This window comes from Coccidioides posadasii, chromosome 1 (genome assembly GCF_018416015.2).
Source record: "Coccidioides posadasii str. Silveira chromosome 1, complete sequence".
NCBI classification, from domain to species: Eukaryota; Fungi; Ascomycota; class Eurotiomycetes; order Onygenales; family Onygenaceae; genus Coccidioides; species Coccidioides posadasii.
In genome coordinates this window covers 3,628,755-3,644,018 of record NC_089407.1, presented here as the reverse complement: position 1 = coordinate 3,644,018, position 15,264 = coordinate 3,628,755, and the positions used below count along the sequence as shown (strand labels likewise).

Genomic DNA, 15,264 nt, shown 5'->3' with positions numbered 1-15,264 from the left:
GGGCTGTCAATCAAGGGAATGATTTGAACCAACAGGCGAAAGGAAAAGGAAGAGGGAAAAAAAAAAGAAAAAGAAAAAGAAAAAGAAAAAAAGAAAACAAAAAAGAAAAGAAAAGAAGCAAAGGGCAAAGGACAAAAAGCATTGTTTGTCTTCAAGTCATTTGATGGCTGCGAATACTATTCCTCCATACGGAGTCCGGAGTAACTTTACATCCTGCATGTCGAAACTCCCAACAGAGACGCTCCCGACACATTATTGCGGGGACCCGTAAGGAGCTATAAAAGCGGGGAATGGACCCTGTGCATCATCTTTCGAAGTGGGACACGTCAAAGGTAACAGTGATCGAAGTCTTAAAATAACGGGATAGGGGACATATATTCTAGATCACGATTCACAGGGTCTCCGTCTTACGCATTCGGCGGACTAGTCAATTCCATCAGAGCATGAAACATTGTCTCACAGAAAAAAGAAGGCCTTTGAAAGACCTAACAGTATTGTTATAGGGAGCGTGCAGTCGCCTTCTCCTTGTCCTCCTCGATCCATTGCTGCTGGAGCACGTGGTATCGTGAGGAATCATTCCGGTCTGGTGCTCTCCAGAACCACGTTTTGTCTGACGGGAACGAGTGAGATTAACCTTCATACAATTTGTGTTTAACTCGCTCAACGCAACTCTTTCTTTCAGACTTACATAATACAATCCATTCCGCTGAAGAAGTTCTATTTATATCAGAGTGCGAAGCCATGGAATATTCCATTCCTATTTGGTGGCTCCGTATACCTACATCCAGGGGTGCTGCTCAAACCTTCGATTCGCCACCCATCGATGCTGGGTGTTGTAAGGTGTTGATTCTCGCCTTGGTTAGTTAATAATTCTGCCGGCCGCATCAGCCCCAATGACACAATCTGCCTCCTCTGCGGGAAGCTTTCCAGGCGGGCCGTTCTCTTCTGGAGAGTTGCAGGTTGCCCCATCCTCCTGCGCCCCTTCCAGGATAGCCCGGTGAGCCGAAGCTTTGTGAGTCCGCACAGCCGCAAAAGATTCGAGACGGTCAAGAGGAACCCTCCGTCCACCGACAATTTGTCAATGAGCCTACGGGGTATAGCTCCGCAAACGGGGAGAGTTATTTTAAATTTCAACGTCCATTCTAGTTCCTAAGGTTGGGAGAACAAGGGTATCACAGAACAACAATTTTGTCTTAATGATACGCTGGCTAACATCTTCAACTATTTCGAAAATGGTTGGTAATGCTGTGGGATCTGTGCTTCGCCTAAGTACGTTGATCCACCGCCAAGGGTTGAGGCCTGGAAATTTTGGTGAAGCTTTCGAGCGACATCTGAGGGCGATGGGAGCCGCTGTTTCTCCGTAATTGCGAGAGAGAAAGGAAAAAGATTGAACTTTCGCAGCCAGCTAAAGCAAAGGAGGCCACGGGTCTACAGGCTAATATTGAGGCCGGGCCCTCCGTGCTATTGCCCTGCTCATATCCATGGATTCCAAAGCCCGGTGTCACTAGATCCGGTTTATTCACTGATTTTCGCGCATTCACTTGACTTGGAAGTGTGGTTGCTATACAGTCACAAGAGCTCTTCCCTCTAGATACACGGTACCACTCTTCTCCTACTGGGCAATAACATCTACTTGAAACCGCCATGATGCTGAATTGCCTGTTGCTTTGACTATTTTGAACTTGCCTGAGCTCTAGAATGGTATGTATATTTCAAGATTGAGTGGTGATTTATATCAATCTTGGGCAACCCAGCTCATTCGTTGCAGGCAATGCCTCTACTGGTAATTTTCACATTCATATCATGCTGGATCGTGAGCCCATAATTCTTCCACTTAAATGGCTCAACAGGATCCAACATTACAAAATCAAAGCGGCGGAAAAGCTACGGCAGAAATTCCCTGAATCAGTCCTTGTTTACAGGCCGACACATGGTAATTGACGAAAACTCTTACCTCAAATATTGTTTTCTCCATCTCCATATAGGCGAGCCTTTTGCCGAGACACTCCCATCTTGTCCCAACCGCGAACACCAAGCCGTGTGTTGCCTCCATTCGCTTCAGCTGTTCGGGATCCGCGTCAATCCAGCGCTGCGGCTCAAACGTCCTCGCATCCTCGCCAAAGACGACCCGGTCCTTCATTAGCGCTAGCGGCGCCCACGCGACTTGCGTCTTTGCCGGCACCCGGATCCCGCAAATTATGTCGTCTTCGTCAGATATCTTCCCCATCATCCCCATGATTGGCGGCCAGAGACGCAGTGTTTCTTTAATGCACGCCTGCAAATATGGGAGTTGCTTCGCTTCCTGATCTGCGATGACTGGACGAGTGACCGCCTGCGCGGCGGCATCGATTTCTTCCTGTAATAAGCGGTAGGCACGCGGATGAGTGGCGATGTAGAATATTATATTCCGCAGAGCTGTTGCCGTCGTATCCGTGCCGCTTAATAGCTGGACGAGCGCTTCGACTTCCACCTCGGATTGGCTCAGGCCTGAGTCGACGAATGATTGGAGGACATCATTGTTGCGGACCTTCTCTGGTCCGTACCGTTTGTCAACGTGCGTCTTGACGATGCCCATAAGCCAGCCTGCGCCGCGCTTGTCAGTGGCTTTAGGTACAAATGGCTTCATTATAAAAATTTGGAGGATGTCTACTACTGTGGGTAAAAGTGCGAGGCAGTGAAACGGTAGGATTGCGGATCGGAATGTCTTGAAGAAGCCGAAGATATCTGTGTCAGCGTCCAGATAGCCAACCGCCTTCCCGAACCCAATGGCTGTGATCACGTCTTGGGTAAGATACTGCATGGACTGGCCCATGTTCCATGGTCTCAGCGCATTGCGCGTTGAGATGTACCTGCTCCTGATTAGCGCGACAAGCTTCCCGACCTGCTCGTCTATGACCTGCTCCTGGTTCTCAATGCCCTTTGCAGCATATCCTGGCAGTAAGTAAGATCGTGTTCGATGATGTGTCTTATTCTCACAAAAGGTAAGAATACTGTCCCTTGTTGGGTCTATTCGAATTGCCTTATACCACGGCGAGCGGTAATACCCAGAGCGTACACCCCAGATGCGTCGGATCTCGCTTGCATCACTGCATACCACCCAGTCAGGGCCGATTCGGACAAGAGGACCTCAACATTTATCAGTACCAGAAGTTCCAGTAAAGTGGAAATACACCGCTTCCTACCGTATTCATCACAGACATCCTTTAACTTGTTGCATAACCTGCCAGAAAAAAGATGACGGAGAAGCCACAGTCTACTCCATCCTACTCCTGGAGGTCCCGGTATATGGCGAAGACGGTACCAACTGACAAACCGTGTGATGACGGAGTATATAAATAGGCCCACACCTCCAATAACCAATATTGTGCTGCTTAGCAGAACCATGGTTCCTTGAGAAAACGGCCAACTACGTTGACCTTGGTCGTTGTGTCGCTGCGCTCCTGGGAGATCTGAACAGGACAGTATTTAAATGTCGTGCGTTTCTCACAGGCAAATCTGTGGTCTGGCTCTATATGGCGCGCGACGGCAGGGCATTCGATTATCACCATATGAAATGTTCCGTAACCCCTTCCTGTCCTCTGTACAATTCCAGCAGTCTTTCTGTGGCCCGTTACTCCACTTCTGGGTGAATATATATGTGAGAGACCAAAGGGGATGCTGGACTCCTGGGCCAATTCACTAACGTGTTGAGGTGCTAGGTCCCCGGAGGGATGGGTATCGATACAGCCGATTTGTGCAACTGAGTATTTCTGCTCCGGGCGGAGCACATTCGGAAGACGTGCGACTCAGCTGCGAATTCTCACCAATATAAGTAGTTCTTTTAAATCATAATTAACTGCATCACTCCATACTCCAGACTTAGTCATTCACTAGTTATGCCACCGGTGAATCTTGGCAAAAGGAGCATGGAGCGATACACCGGAATTGATGTGAAGTAGCTTTTGATCCTTGCGCTGGGAGAAAATAAATGGGGCGTTCATCCAAGTCACTTCAACAAACCCGGACGTCTGAAGTCTAGAGCGTGATGCCAATAATTAAACTTTCGGGTAGAGCCTTAAGTTGCTCAGGGACCGTGCGCTGACAGGGGGTGACTGCAGGCCTTGTTAGCCCTCCAGAACAGCTCGTTGCACAGTTGACCAGACACTGCTCTCACTTGTGCAGGAGCCTCGAGCGCGCAGTCAGAAGTATTCAATGAAAAAAAAAAAAAAAGAAAAGAAAACAAAGGAAAACAAAAGAAAAGAAAAGAAAAGAAAGAAGTTGAAATTTGAGGACATGAGACTCTTCCAATCCCGCGGGATATGGTATTTTCGGCGCCGGAAGCGGACTGGCTTGCTTTGTGCTCAGTTAGCCTTAACTCAAAATGCTCTTCTCCAACAACAGAATCAAAGGATCTGTCTGCCCTTGGACTCGATTGTTGGGTTAACTATTCTCTACTCCGTACTTAGAGTTGATGGTCTGGTTTAACTATACGCCTACGTGGACTTCAGTTTATCATGCACTCACTGAAAGACCTCTTCTCTGGAGCATTGATTATTGCTAGCGCCGAACGAGCACTGTGGCGAAAATACCACCCGCCGATCCATATCCACCCTGCTGGTGGGAGATAGGGGCACCATCCGGAATGATGTCACACGAGAAACTTATCTGAAAGAAACAACAATGCAGAATAGCGTCGGGTATTACTCCGTACAAACGCCGTTTTCTTCGAGTTATTACTAACCATAACCTTGTGTCTAACTATTCGCAGCCAGGAAACCAACAACTGGGGCACTCCGCAGAGCCTTCAATAGCCTCACACCTTGCTAAGCACCTTCGAATTTTGGCGCAGGCGTGCCCAGAGGATCAGGGCGGAACCTGCAAGCAGAAACGCGCCTGCATACATGGAGAGTGCGAGATAGCCTTTGGGAACTAAGCGCCCACTAATTGGAGTGCCGACAAGCCCGCTACAGATTGGATTTGGTTAGCCGACTGTTTATCGTTGACAACGCTAGCCGGACTTACGGAAGAGCAGGGGCGATCATGAGAAGTCCGATCGCGGTGCCACGAGACTCCGGCGTGGCTAGCTGCACCGCACAAGGTGTTTGCAAAATGAACATAGCCTAGGAGTTGACGTTATTAGGTACCTTTCGCACTTCGCAGGGAGATATGCTGTGGGGAGGATAGGCATACACCAGAAGTATAGCCACAAGCCAAAGCGAAGATTATAATTGCCGCCTTGCTGGTGGCCTTGTTCCAACACATAGCAATTACACCCGTGAGTGCAGTTGTAGCGAAGCACAGGTTGAGATTCCCGTACTTGTCGGCGAGATACCCCGTCGACACTCTTCCCACTAGGGAGGCGCCGTTGAGCATTGAGATGAGGTAAAAGGCTAGACTGGCCGAAAGACCATTCGCCACTGCATACGTCGGGATAAAGAACAGAGGTGCGAAGAGACCAAATGTTGCGACAGACAATCCGATGCAGAGCAGGATGAAAGTGGGATTTTTCACGGTGGAGATATCGGCCTTTTTTTCCTTGCTGGGCCCGTTATTTGCTCCCCTGTTGGCATTATCTGCTTGCCTCGCATCGTTCCTCTTTGAAGGCACTCGAATTGCCAATGTGATGAGAAGGCAGACAGGTATCATCACAAATCCCGCGATTCGGAGTGACCAGCCAAAGCTCCTCTGACGCTTATTCAAGAGCTGATCTAGCATGATTGGCCAGATAATACCACCAATCGACGACCCAGCGATCATGATGCCTGTCGCAGTACCCCGATATTTGTCAAAAAGATGCGACACCGTCGTCATCGCCGGCGTAAGCAGGAAGGCATTAGAGACTCCTAAGGTGAGTCCTTGAGCGAGGATGAATTGATAATACTGATCGCATAGGGAGGTCATGAAAGTTGCGAATATGGTACCCAGCCTGCCGAAGGCCAAGAGGGGCTTCATCTCCGGTCAGCACTTTAACGAAGCCAAGAGGGAGATTTGCCAATAGCCTTACCGTCGGCCCAACACGGTCAACGAGAATACCAGCGGGAGCGGCGCAAAACAAGAACATGAATGTCAGAAGGGCGCCGATCCATGCAATATCGAAATCGGAGTAACCCTTTAATTCTGCGCGTCCGTAATATTCCTGGAAGACGCCGAAGGCATTTTGGAATCCCAAGGTGCAAAAGAGGGCGAGAAAAGCGCCTGTTAGAGCGAGAACGGACCTAACACTAATGTCCCATTCTACTCAGGTAAAGGGCATCAACAGGCAACGGTTGGAATGGGACTCACGTGAACTCGCTTTTACGGCTGTTGTGGCACTCTCAATCGCCGCCATAGGCAGCGAGGAATGATCTGGAGTAGTTGGAAGGGACGCCAGCTCTCTCTCTACCATGTTGACTTGAAGATCGCTGCCACGGCAAATACAGCAAAAATAAGATATACTTCCGGATGATGTCTTGAGCACAATGGTCGATGCTCTATGGAATGAGATGAGCATTTCACGATTGTTGCTCCTTTATACAAACTGGTGGGCCAATCTAGGGTGAATATAATGAGTGCTACGGCCATCGCACCGGAATCCTCGGGCGGTCCTCGGATCGGGCTGTACCTGCTATGAGTGCGTATTGCAGTTGGCCGATGCCTCATCCTGTCCTTCTGGATTCCGCTGAGTGGAATCCCGCCCCGGGCTCCTGGACCTTGGGCCAAGACCCCTTTTTCCTTCCTTCCGCGGAGAGTCCGCGGAAGGGACCCACAGGAATCCAGCGCACCAATCAGGAGGCCGGAAAAAGATCCAGTTTATTCAGACGGAATATACTGTGCAAGGCATAACTTCCATCCTCAACTTGAATTGGGGAAGAGTGAAGCTAGCATTGGTCAGATCTATTGTCGAGTTGAATAGAGATGTCTGAAGGCGGATGGGTACTCCCGGACCCTAGCCGGTTTTCATCAGGCTCTCCGATAACAGGAATAAGACGGTCAAAAGATCCACAATAATGATGCCGGACGTGCCAGGACCGGGTCAAGATCTCTCAAGGATATACGGAAATTGTGCTTACCTCGTTTGACTTGAAATCGTAAAAGTTTCTGTTGAAATACGGAGTACATAGACACCAAGCAACCGTCTATTCATAACGGTGTAGGAGATACGCAAATTAAACGAGAGATGAATCACCGCTAGTATATATGCAATATCCAAAAGTACCCTGGATGGTAACCTGGTTCTCAGGTAATCGCTTGCCGACGGTGCTGAGATCTCTTGAGCTGGTGGCCGCCTATGCTCTTGGTTGACCTGAGAACACAATGTAATCTTCCGGCTAAAACTGAAGACAACGCGTAATTAGCAGCGTGATTGCAACTCATGGCTAGGAGTGTACTCCGTACAGTAGGACTCCAAGGGCGAGGAATCTCGAGTGCGGTGAGAAGAACTTCCGACGTGCCCCACGCTTCTATGTTATGTAAAGTTTGTGTAGAATGTGCATAGAGTTAGGCGTCCATGCTCTCCGCGCTCGTCCCGGGTCGTCCCACTGGACGGATTGACTGCGCCTGCGCAGTCAGGGGGTTCTTGTGCTTATTGCGCTGTTTTAAACGGTTCGTCGTTTGGGCCTGTTTGACAAAGCGTTTAGAACTTCGCTTGGAGAGTAAACGAAGGCTATTGGTCTTTTTGTGTATCATATGGTGGCTAAGAGTAAAAAGTGCGACCGGTGTGTCCGCGCGAGATCAGGAAACGCTCGGTGTTTAAGCGGACGAACTTGGATGGATTGATGAATAGTGCGCCAACATGAAAGATTACTCTGAAGATTTGAAGTATCCTGAAGGACAACGCTGAATGGCTCGTTGGCTTGTCGGTGACGATTCACTGGAACCATGTCGCCTTGTCGGTATTAATTGATGGAATATGTGGGTAAGAGATGAATTGGAATTGTGTAGACAGTTGGTGTCCGCGAAACATCAAGAACGGCTCCTCTTTCTATTCTCAGCTTTGTTCGCAAGGAGCTCAGTGCACCTTGTGTGGTGCTGAGACGCGAGCTGTGACAGATGAGGTTGTCGTCAAACTCGAGAGCAAACGAAGCTAGTCCACGGTTAACTTTGTTGGCCCGACGGAGCGAATGAGTTAGTGCCACCCTCAGACAAACTCACGACTGCCATGCGGACTTCTCGATCTCAAGGGGAAGATCTGAGTCGCAGAAGGATGAGTTTGATGGCTGTCACTATGCTTGGCGAAGCTTGACGGTTTCAATTCTGCCCGGTGAACTACTTCGCCTTTTCCTGTCCCTATCTTCAAAAAGGAACTCCTAGCATGATAAGAGTGCTTTTGGGGCCTCCTGTGTCAGCAATATGGGCAGTTTCATACTTTTGCCATCCGCGACCTATCTTTTCGGATTTACTAGGTACGCCCCGTTGAGCGCTAGGGGATTCATATTTGCATCATGGTGGGAGTTCTTTCAGTGTTTTCCGGCTTATTCCGCAGCCTTTTTTTTTTTTTTTTTTTTTTTGGCTGCGTTCTACCCCCGAGACACCGTCATCTGGCAAGGCTGGATACTTGTACTAGGCTTCTTTGGGTTTGGGCCTCGCGATATCTTGCTATTTCACAGTGGTAGAGAAAGTGGCCCCCCGGTGCGACATGCCTCGGGGTTTACGATGTCCACCAACCTCGCGATGATGAAGAAAGATGAGACGTGTAGAGTTGGAGCCCTTGGTTAAGTGGGCTCAAAAACAGTGGATGATATGGGGGCGCACCTCGGAGAATCTCTACTCACATGCTTGTATTTTCCATATGCCTCTGTTATAAGAATGGTGGTGAGCCTCGTTCAGAGGAAGGACTCTTATGAAAGGATCTGCCGCAAACATTGAATTTGGTGTCCCGTTACGCATATCTTTTCCTTCCTTCGATTTGCTTTTTTAATTCTATTCTTAGCTTTGACAGCCCGGCAGTGGGAGGCAGGTCTTTCCACGCCTTATAAAATATGAAGTTCAGAAATTCATCCCTTCTTTTTGCGCTCATCGCGGCTGCAGACTTAGCGGTAGGTCACGGTGCCATCGTCAGCGCCTCCGGAGACCAAGGCGGACAAGGGAATGCTATCGGAAGTGAGAGAATCACTTGTCCTATATGCTCTCACGATGAATGCTGACATTCTGATGTAGTCGACCAAAACACACCCCGAGATGGAACAAGGCGAAGGCCTTTCCAACAGGATACTACCCGCTTCCGCGGAAGTCAGAGGAACACATGCGGAGAAACATTGCTGGTAGGCCCAAGTCATGTTCGTCTTTATAGAGGGTACTGACCTTGTTTTAAAGAATGGTGACAATGATATTGAAGCCGGGACCCAAAAGGTTATGGACGACAACGGAGGGACCCTTCCTCAGGTTTCTCCCGGTGGCGAGCTTCAAATGACCCTACATCAAGTCAATGCCGATGGTGGTGGGCCGTACAAGTGTATGATCGACTCTACTGGAACTGGAACTCAGTGGCAAGACATTCAAGTCACTCAGAATGTTCCCGGTCGGCTGGGTATCAATCTTCGCGGTCGTAAAACCGACTTTGTAAGTTGAAACATTTGTCTTGTTGTTAGTACCGGCTATTTAAAAGAAAGATGGCTAACTCCGCCAATAGCCTTTAACTGCCCAAATTCCAAACAATCAGGAATGTACAGGCACAGTTGCAGGTCAGGAAAATGTTTGCATGGTCCGCTGCCAAAATCCCGCGCTCGCGGGGCCATTCGGGGGCTGTGTTCCTGTTCAAATGCAAGGCGCAGCAACTGGTGGCAATCAGGGCAATAATGGTAATGGGACTAATGGGAACAACGGCGGGAATAACGGCGGGAATAACGGCGGGAACAATGGCGGGAACAATGGCGGGAACAATGGCGGGAACAATGGCGGGAACAATGGCGGGAACAATGGCGGGAACAATGGCGGGAACAATGGCGGGAACAATGGCGGGAACAATGGCGGGAACAATGGCGGGAACAATGGCGGGAACAATGGCGGGAACAATGGCGGGAACAATGGCGGGAACAATGGCGGGAACAATGGCGGAGACAACGGCGGAGACAACGGAGGAGATAATGGGGGGAAGAACGGTGGGTTTCTCGGTGGCTTCCTTGATGGCGTTCTCGGTGGTGGTGGTGGCGGCGGTGCTGGAGGTTTCCTCGATGGCATCCTTGGAGGGGGAAATAATAAGGGTCAGAACCGAGGCGATCAAGACCAAGATCAAGGAGGACAACAAGATGACCCGTCTTTTGATGCAGAAGCCGATAGGCAAGCGGCGGATGCTGCCGAAGTCGAGTGAGGGACGCTTTCACCCAGCCGGCAACCCATCTCAGCAACGGACGATTTACCCCTATCAGCTGTCCGCTTTCAACTCTTGCGATCGATGTTTCGATTTTATTCTTCTCATTTCAGCATTCAGATATCTACAAACCGCATAATTCTAGCTATGTCTCGAGAGTAAATAGTAATTCGAACGTCTTCCTCTACTCCGTACTACTGTGCTGGAGATGAAGCCAGCCATGTTTGCCTTGTTTGCAGTAACTAGTTAACTAGTTACGCGGATTATTACTTTCCCCGATCGCCCGTTGAAACCTTATGGATCTTATCGATCCATCTGTGATAGCACCTTGGCGGTCTGCAGTATATTATCGGCACTTCCTCTGGGGCGAGTAAATAAACTCTCTGGTATCGTTCTCTTTTGCAATTCTCGCCCAGTATGGCGCAAAGAGCTACAGCTACCCCTCCTCAGAATGGCCCTAACCCGATTGTATTTTTTGACCTATCCCTAGGAGGTAAGCCATTCCGAACGAGTTTCCCCGTCGGGAGGTGCTATTAGTCCGAATACGGAGTCCCGAACATTTGGTCCAAATGCCTGAAAATGAGTGGTCAGAAGAACTGTTGAAATGGCCATATTTTATACCCCAATTATGCTAATCAATGCATCTTTGAGTGTTGCCCCTTAACCACAGGTGAACCCCTGGGGCGTATCAAAATGGAACTGTTCGCAAATGTCACCCCACGAACGGCGGAAAATTTCCGCCAGTTTTGCACGGGCGAAAGCAAAGACGCCCGCGGAAGACCTCAGGGCTACAAAGGGAGCAAATTCCACCGCGTGGTGGGTATTTTCAGATTATGCTCTTCCGATGATTTTCGGTGGCTGCGGTCGAACGCTGATCGACTGAAATAGATTAAAGACTTTATGATTCAAGGCGGAGACTTTTTGAACGGCGACGGGACGGGCAGAATATGCATTTACGGCACTGCTACGTTTCCGGATGAAAATTTCAATTTAACCCATGATAGGCCGGGATTACTTAGCATGGCGGTATGCTTCTTCTTCTTCCCTCTCATCCCTATAAACTTGGAACTTCTGACATTGGTGCTGTCATCCGGAAGAACTCTGGGCCAAATACGAATGGCTGCCAATTTTTTATCACTACAGTTGCAACTCCGTTCTTGAATAACAAGCACGTTGTGTTTGGTCGGGTTATTGAGGGAATGGAGATTGTGAAAATGGTAGAAAACACTAGAACGACACGAGACAAGCCAAATCAGGATGTTGTCATTGCGCAGTGTGGGGAAATGTGAACCAGATCTTTATGAACGCAAGATCATTTCGAATTCAAGAGAAGCACGCCCTTACGAGAGGCCATCCGGTGACTGGTTCCGCATTATCTGAAATGTATTCGGCCCTAATCGGCCAAAATGGTCCGCGACAAAGTCCTGTTGCTGCATGGACGGCTCGATATTACAAGGTCTTCTATGTAATTAGAACATGAAAGCAGAATACAAGCGTAGATTGAGAGACTTGATGTACTTTATAGGAAGATTCTCTTCCAGTTATTTGACCAAAAAAATCCCTTACTCTATTGATCCTCCAACAACGCACTCGCAGAGGAAACCGCCCAAACAACACCATCCAGATTAGCTAAAAAGGGAATGTATATCCGATGCTGACTCGGAAACGGAAGACTGAATGAAGGCGTAAAACCAAGGCAAACATTTAAAAGAACATAAATCACAGTTGAAACTGTTCCAGGTACTTAGTAGCAGCTTCGATTGCTTCGTCGACCCTATCAACCTCTGTGCCATTGCCGATAGATGTGGGCGCTTTGCCACCAGCCTTTCCACCGACGATGCCAGAGACAACGCCGGACCAATTGCTCGCGGAAGCACCTTGGGCACTTAGGGACTAAATACATAGTCAGTCAGATAGTTATAATCACACGCATAGATGGGAACCTGTCGCTAAGTTAATCTTACCGATGAAACGTAGCATCCATGAGCAACGCGTCCCTGCTCGGCATCCGCGGCAAAGACATAGATCGATTTGTCCTTCAGCTTTGACTTGGCATGGTTGATAGACTCGCTGATAGCCTTCGCGTTGGCAGAGGTGGGCAAGCGGACAATGAGGTGGGAGCTATCTTTATTCTCAGGTTTTTCAAAGTGTGAATTGATAGCGTCCAGCGCTGCTTTAATCTCTTGCTTTTGCAGAGCCTTTTGTGCTTCGAGGACTTGCTTGTGGATCCGGGCGAACTGTTCACGGAACCTGGCTTTCTCGACCGCCGAAATGGAGAGTTGATTCAAATCAGCCTGGATAAGTTTGGCTTCTTGTTCCTTTTTGGGTCCAATTTCCATCTTCTCGAATCTATTAAGGCGATCACCAAATTCCTTTGCGATGCGTTGCACTTCATGGGCATCTTCACCCGTAACTGCGATGATTCTCCGAATACCTTTAGCGATACCACCTTCCTCGAGGATTACGAGGTCCTTGATGTCACCAGTTTTTTGAACATGCGTCCCACCGCAGAATTCAATACTGACTCCTTTCCATCGGGGATCTTTAACGTCCTTGAGAATTTCCTCCAGTTCCACTCCAACGGACACAACACGAACAGGATCCGGATAAGTTTCACCGAAGACGGCACGTACTCCAGTAATCTCACGAGCGACAGAGAGAGGAACGTCTTTGGAATATACCGCACAATTTTGCCGAATGTATTCCGTGCACTTCTCTTCAATCTTTTCAAGATCGCTGTCAGATACGCCAGATTTGTGAGAGAAGTCAAAGCGCAGCTTTTCCGCGGCAACAAGGGAACCTTTCTGGTCAATTCCATTTCCAAGAACCTCCCGAAGGGCAAAGTTAAGAATGTGAGTGCCAGTGTGGTTGTTGCGGATAGGCCACCGCCGGAGCTCATCGTATTCGGAAATAACGGAGTCGCCCACAGACAAATTGCCGTACTTAATGAAACCTGTGTGAAAGACATAACCACCGTACATTTGAACGTTTCTGACATCCAACTCTGCCTTTCCGTCAATGATAATTTTCCCAGTATCATACTCTTGACCACCTTGCTCGGCATAGAAGTTGGTCTTATCAAGTATTATACCAATTTGATCACCTTCTGGGATGCCGCTCGTGGAATCGACAAACTCCTTGTCATGGTAGACGGCAACAATCTGCGATAATATGTTTCCTCTGCCGAATTTTGCGTCGTCATTTGTTTTTGGAACCTTATCCTTTTCAAGTTTACTGAGATCGTGCACAGAGAGTTTCAGTAAATCAGACGCCGCTTTAGCCTGGCCCTTGCTGGCCTCCTTCGCTTTCAATCTCGCCTCTTCAAATTCAACGTTATCAATGCTGAGTCCTCGTTCTTCGGCCATCAACTGAGTGAGATCCACGGGGAACCCAAAGGTGTCATAAAGTCGCCACACATCCGCTCCGTGTAGTTTATTAGAGCCGGAATCTTTGGCCTGTTGGGCATAAATTTCGAACTGACGTTCTCCACGGTCGAGCGTTTTGGCAAAAGATATTTCTTCTTCGTCCAAAATTTCCATCACATCAGTCTGCTTCTTCTTGATTTCTGGGAACATGCCGCCCATCTGATCCACCAGGGTTGGGACAATCTTGGAGAAGAAATTTCCGATTTCGACTTTCAAATATTTTCTGGCGTAACGAGCGCCTCGTCGCAACACACGCCGAACAACATAGCCACGACCTTCGTTATTCGGGGGGGCTCCGTCCGAAATCGCAAAAGTCAGGGTCCTGACATGATCAGCGACTACTCGGTAAGCCGTATCAATCCCATCGAGGTCCTCTTCGCCAAATTTCCCAGAGTATGGGCGAACTCCAGTAATTTCGCGAATAGCATCGAAAAGCGGCGTGAAAACATCTGTATCGTAGTTTGAATACTTCTTTTGTAGGACAGACACTAATCGCTCGTATCCCATACCAGTATCAACGTGCTTATTGGGAAGAGGGCGAAGGATCGATTCAGACTCGCGGTTATATTGTATGAAAACGTTATTCCAAATTTCCAGAACATTAGGATCATCCATGTTGACGAGATGGGCAGCGTTACGACCACCAATTCTGTCGTAATGGACTTCGCTGCACGGTCCGCATGGTCCCTGGTCTCCCATCTCCCAGAAGTTATCCTTCATATTTCCGGAAAGGATGTGATCTTCTTTCACGCCGACCGATAGCCACAAATCTTTCGTTTCCAAGTCGGGTTCGATACCGGCATCCTTGTTACCTTCAAAATACGTCACGTATAGACGGTCTGGCTCCAGGCCATAAACTTTGGTGAGAAGCTCCCATGAGTATTCGATGGCTTCTTTCTTGAAGTAGTCGCCAAAACTCCAGTTGCCTAACATCTCGAAGAAAGTCTAACCGAAAGAAATATCAGTATAACGGACAGGTCTCAGCATGAAAGGTGGTGTAGAGGGGTCGCCTACGTGGTGATAGCTGTCCTTCCCAACGTCATCAAGGTCCTAAGGGGGTTAGCCAAAAGTCTTGATATTGGTGTGTTTGATGTGATAACATACATTGTGCTTTCCGCCAGCGCGTATACACTATTTCCATGAGTTAGCATTAGTGTCAACACAACATCGTGCGCGGATGATGGACCTTCTGAGAGTTATGTGCACGTTTCAACTGCGCGAAATCCGAATTTGGATCAACCGTGCCCAGGAATATGGATTTATATTGATTCATTCCCGCATTCGCAAAGAGCAAGGTAGGATCCGATAGTGGAACGACCGATGACGACGGCACTGGACGTAGGAACAAAAGTTAGCAGGCGTTTGGAAAAGGTGACTGAGCGGGCGCGGGGAAAGCGGGCGGGACTCACCAAATGTATGGCCATTTTTCTTGAAGAAATCGAGAAATGTATCACGAACTTTGATGGCAGGCCATTCTACTTCATTTTGCGAGGGATTGGAGGTAGAGGACGCCATTTTGAGCAGCGTGAAGGGGTATGGGCGGAGAGGGACGAATTTGTTGCGAGAAAAGAGAGG

At 48.7% G+C, this 15,264-nt stretch overlaps 5 protein-coding genes across 5 annotated transcripts; 2 read left to right on the top strand and 3 right to left on the bottom strand.

Moving 5' to 3' along the window:
• Window positions 1-1,291: 1,291 nt before the first annotated feature.
• Window positions 1,292-3,794, bottom strand: D8B26_001055 (uncharacterized protein). The gene is made up of 3 exons (XM_003070768.2): window positions 3,183-3,794; window positions 1,955-3,126; window positions 1,292-1,884 (listed from the first exon to the last, which is right to left on the bottom strand). Exons 1-3 carry the CDS (start codon window positions 3,382-3,384, stop codon window positions 1,756-1,758), a joined length of 1,503 nt encoding a protein of 500 aa, XP_003070814.2. The 5' UTR covers window positions 3,385-3,794; the 3' UTR covers window positions 1,292-1,755.
• Window positions 3,795-4,792: 998 nt separating this feature from the next.
• On the bottom strand, window positions 4,793-6,738 carry D8B26_001054 (uncharacterized protein; the record flags this gene model as incomplete). Its single annotated transcript, XM_003070769.2, has 5 exons — window positions 6,262-6,738; window positions 5,984-6,213; window positions 5,170-5,925; window positions 5,002-5,099; window positions 4,793-4,943 (listed from the first exon to the last, which is right to left on the bottom strand). Exons 1-5 carry the CDS (start codon window positions 6,467-6,469, stop codon window positions 4,793-4,795), a joined length of 1,443 nt encoding a protein of 480 aa, XP_003070815.2. The 5' UTR covers window positions 6,470-6,738.
• A 2,198-nt stretch (window positions 6,739-8,936) lies between these two features.
• Window positions 8,937-10,390, top strand: D8B26_001053 (uncharacterized protein; the record flags this gene model as incomplete). The annotated part of the gene is made up of 4 exons (XM_003070770.2): window positions 8,937-9,057; window positions 9,115-9,218; window positions 9,271-9,516; window positions 9,587-10,390. 4 exons carry the CDS (start codon window positions 8,937-8,939, stop codon window positions 10,262-10,264), a joined length of 1,149 nt encoding a protein of 382 aa, XP_003070816.2. The 3' UTR covers window positions 10,265-10,390.
• A 262-nt stretch (window positions 10,391-10,652) lies between these two features.
• On the top strand, window positions 10,653-11,746 carry CYP3 (Peptidyl-prolyl cis-trans isomerase H). The gene is made up of 4 exons (XM_003070771.2): window positions 10,653-10,757; window positions 10,935-11,080; window positions 11,153-11,290; window positions 11,362-11,746. Exons 1-4 carry the CDS (start codon window positions 10,682-10,684, stop codon window positions 11,551-11,553), a joined length of 552 nt encoding a protein of 183 aa, XP_003070817.1. The 5' UTR covers window positions 10,653-10,681; the 3' UTR covers window positions 11,554-11,746.
• A 26-nt stretch (window positions 11,747-11,772) lies between these two features.
• Window positions 11,773-15,263, bottom strand: ALA1 (Alanine--tRNA ligase). Its single transcript, XM_003070773.2, has 6 exons — window positions 15,099-15,263; window positions 14,876-15,021; window positions 14,794-14,820; window positions 14,704-14,739; window positions 12,229-14,634; window positions 11,773-12,157 (listed from the first exon to the last, which is right to left on the bottom strand). The coding sequence occupies exons 1-6, from the start codon at window positions 15,202-15,204 to the stop codon at window positions 11,984-11,986; spliced, it is 2,895 nt and encodes a 964-aa protein (XP_003070819.2). The 5' UTR covers window positions 15,205-15,263; the 3' UTR covers window positions 11,773-11,983.
• Window position 15,264: the final 1 nt, after the last annotated feature.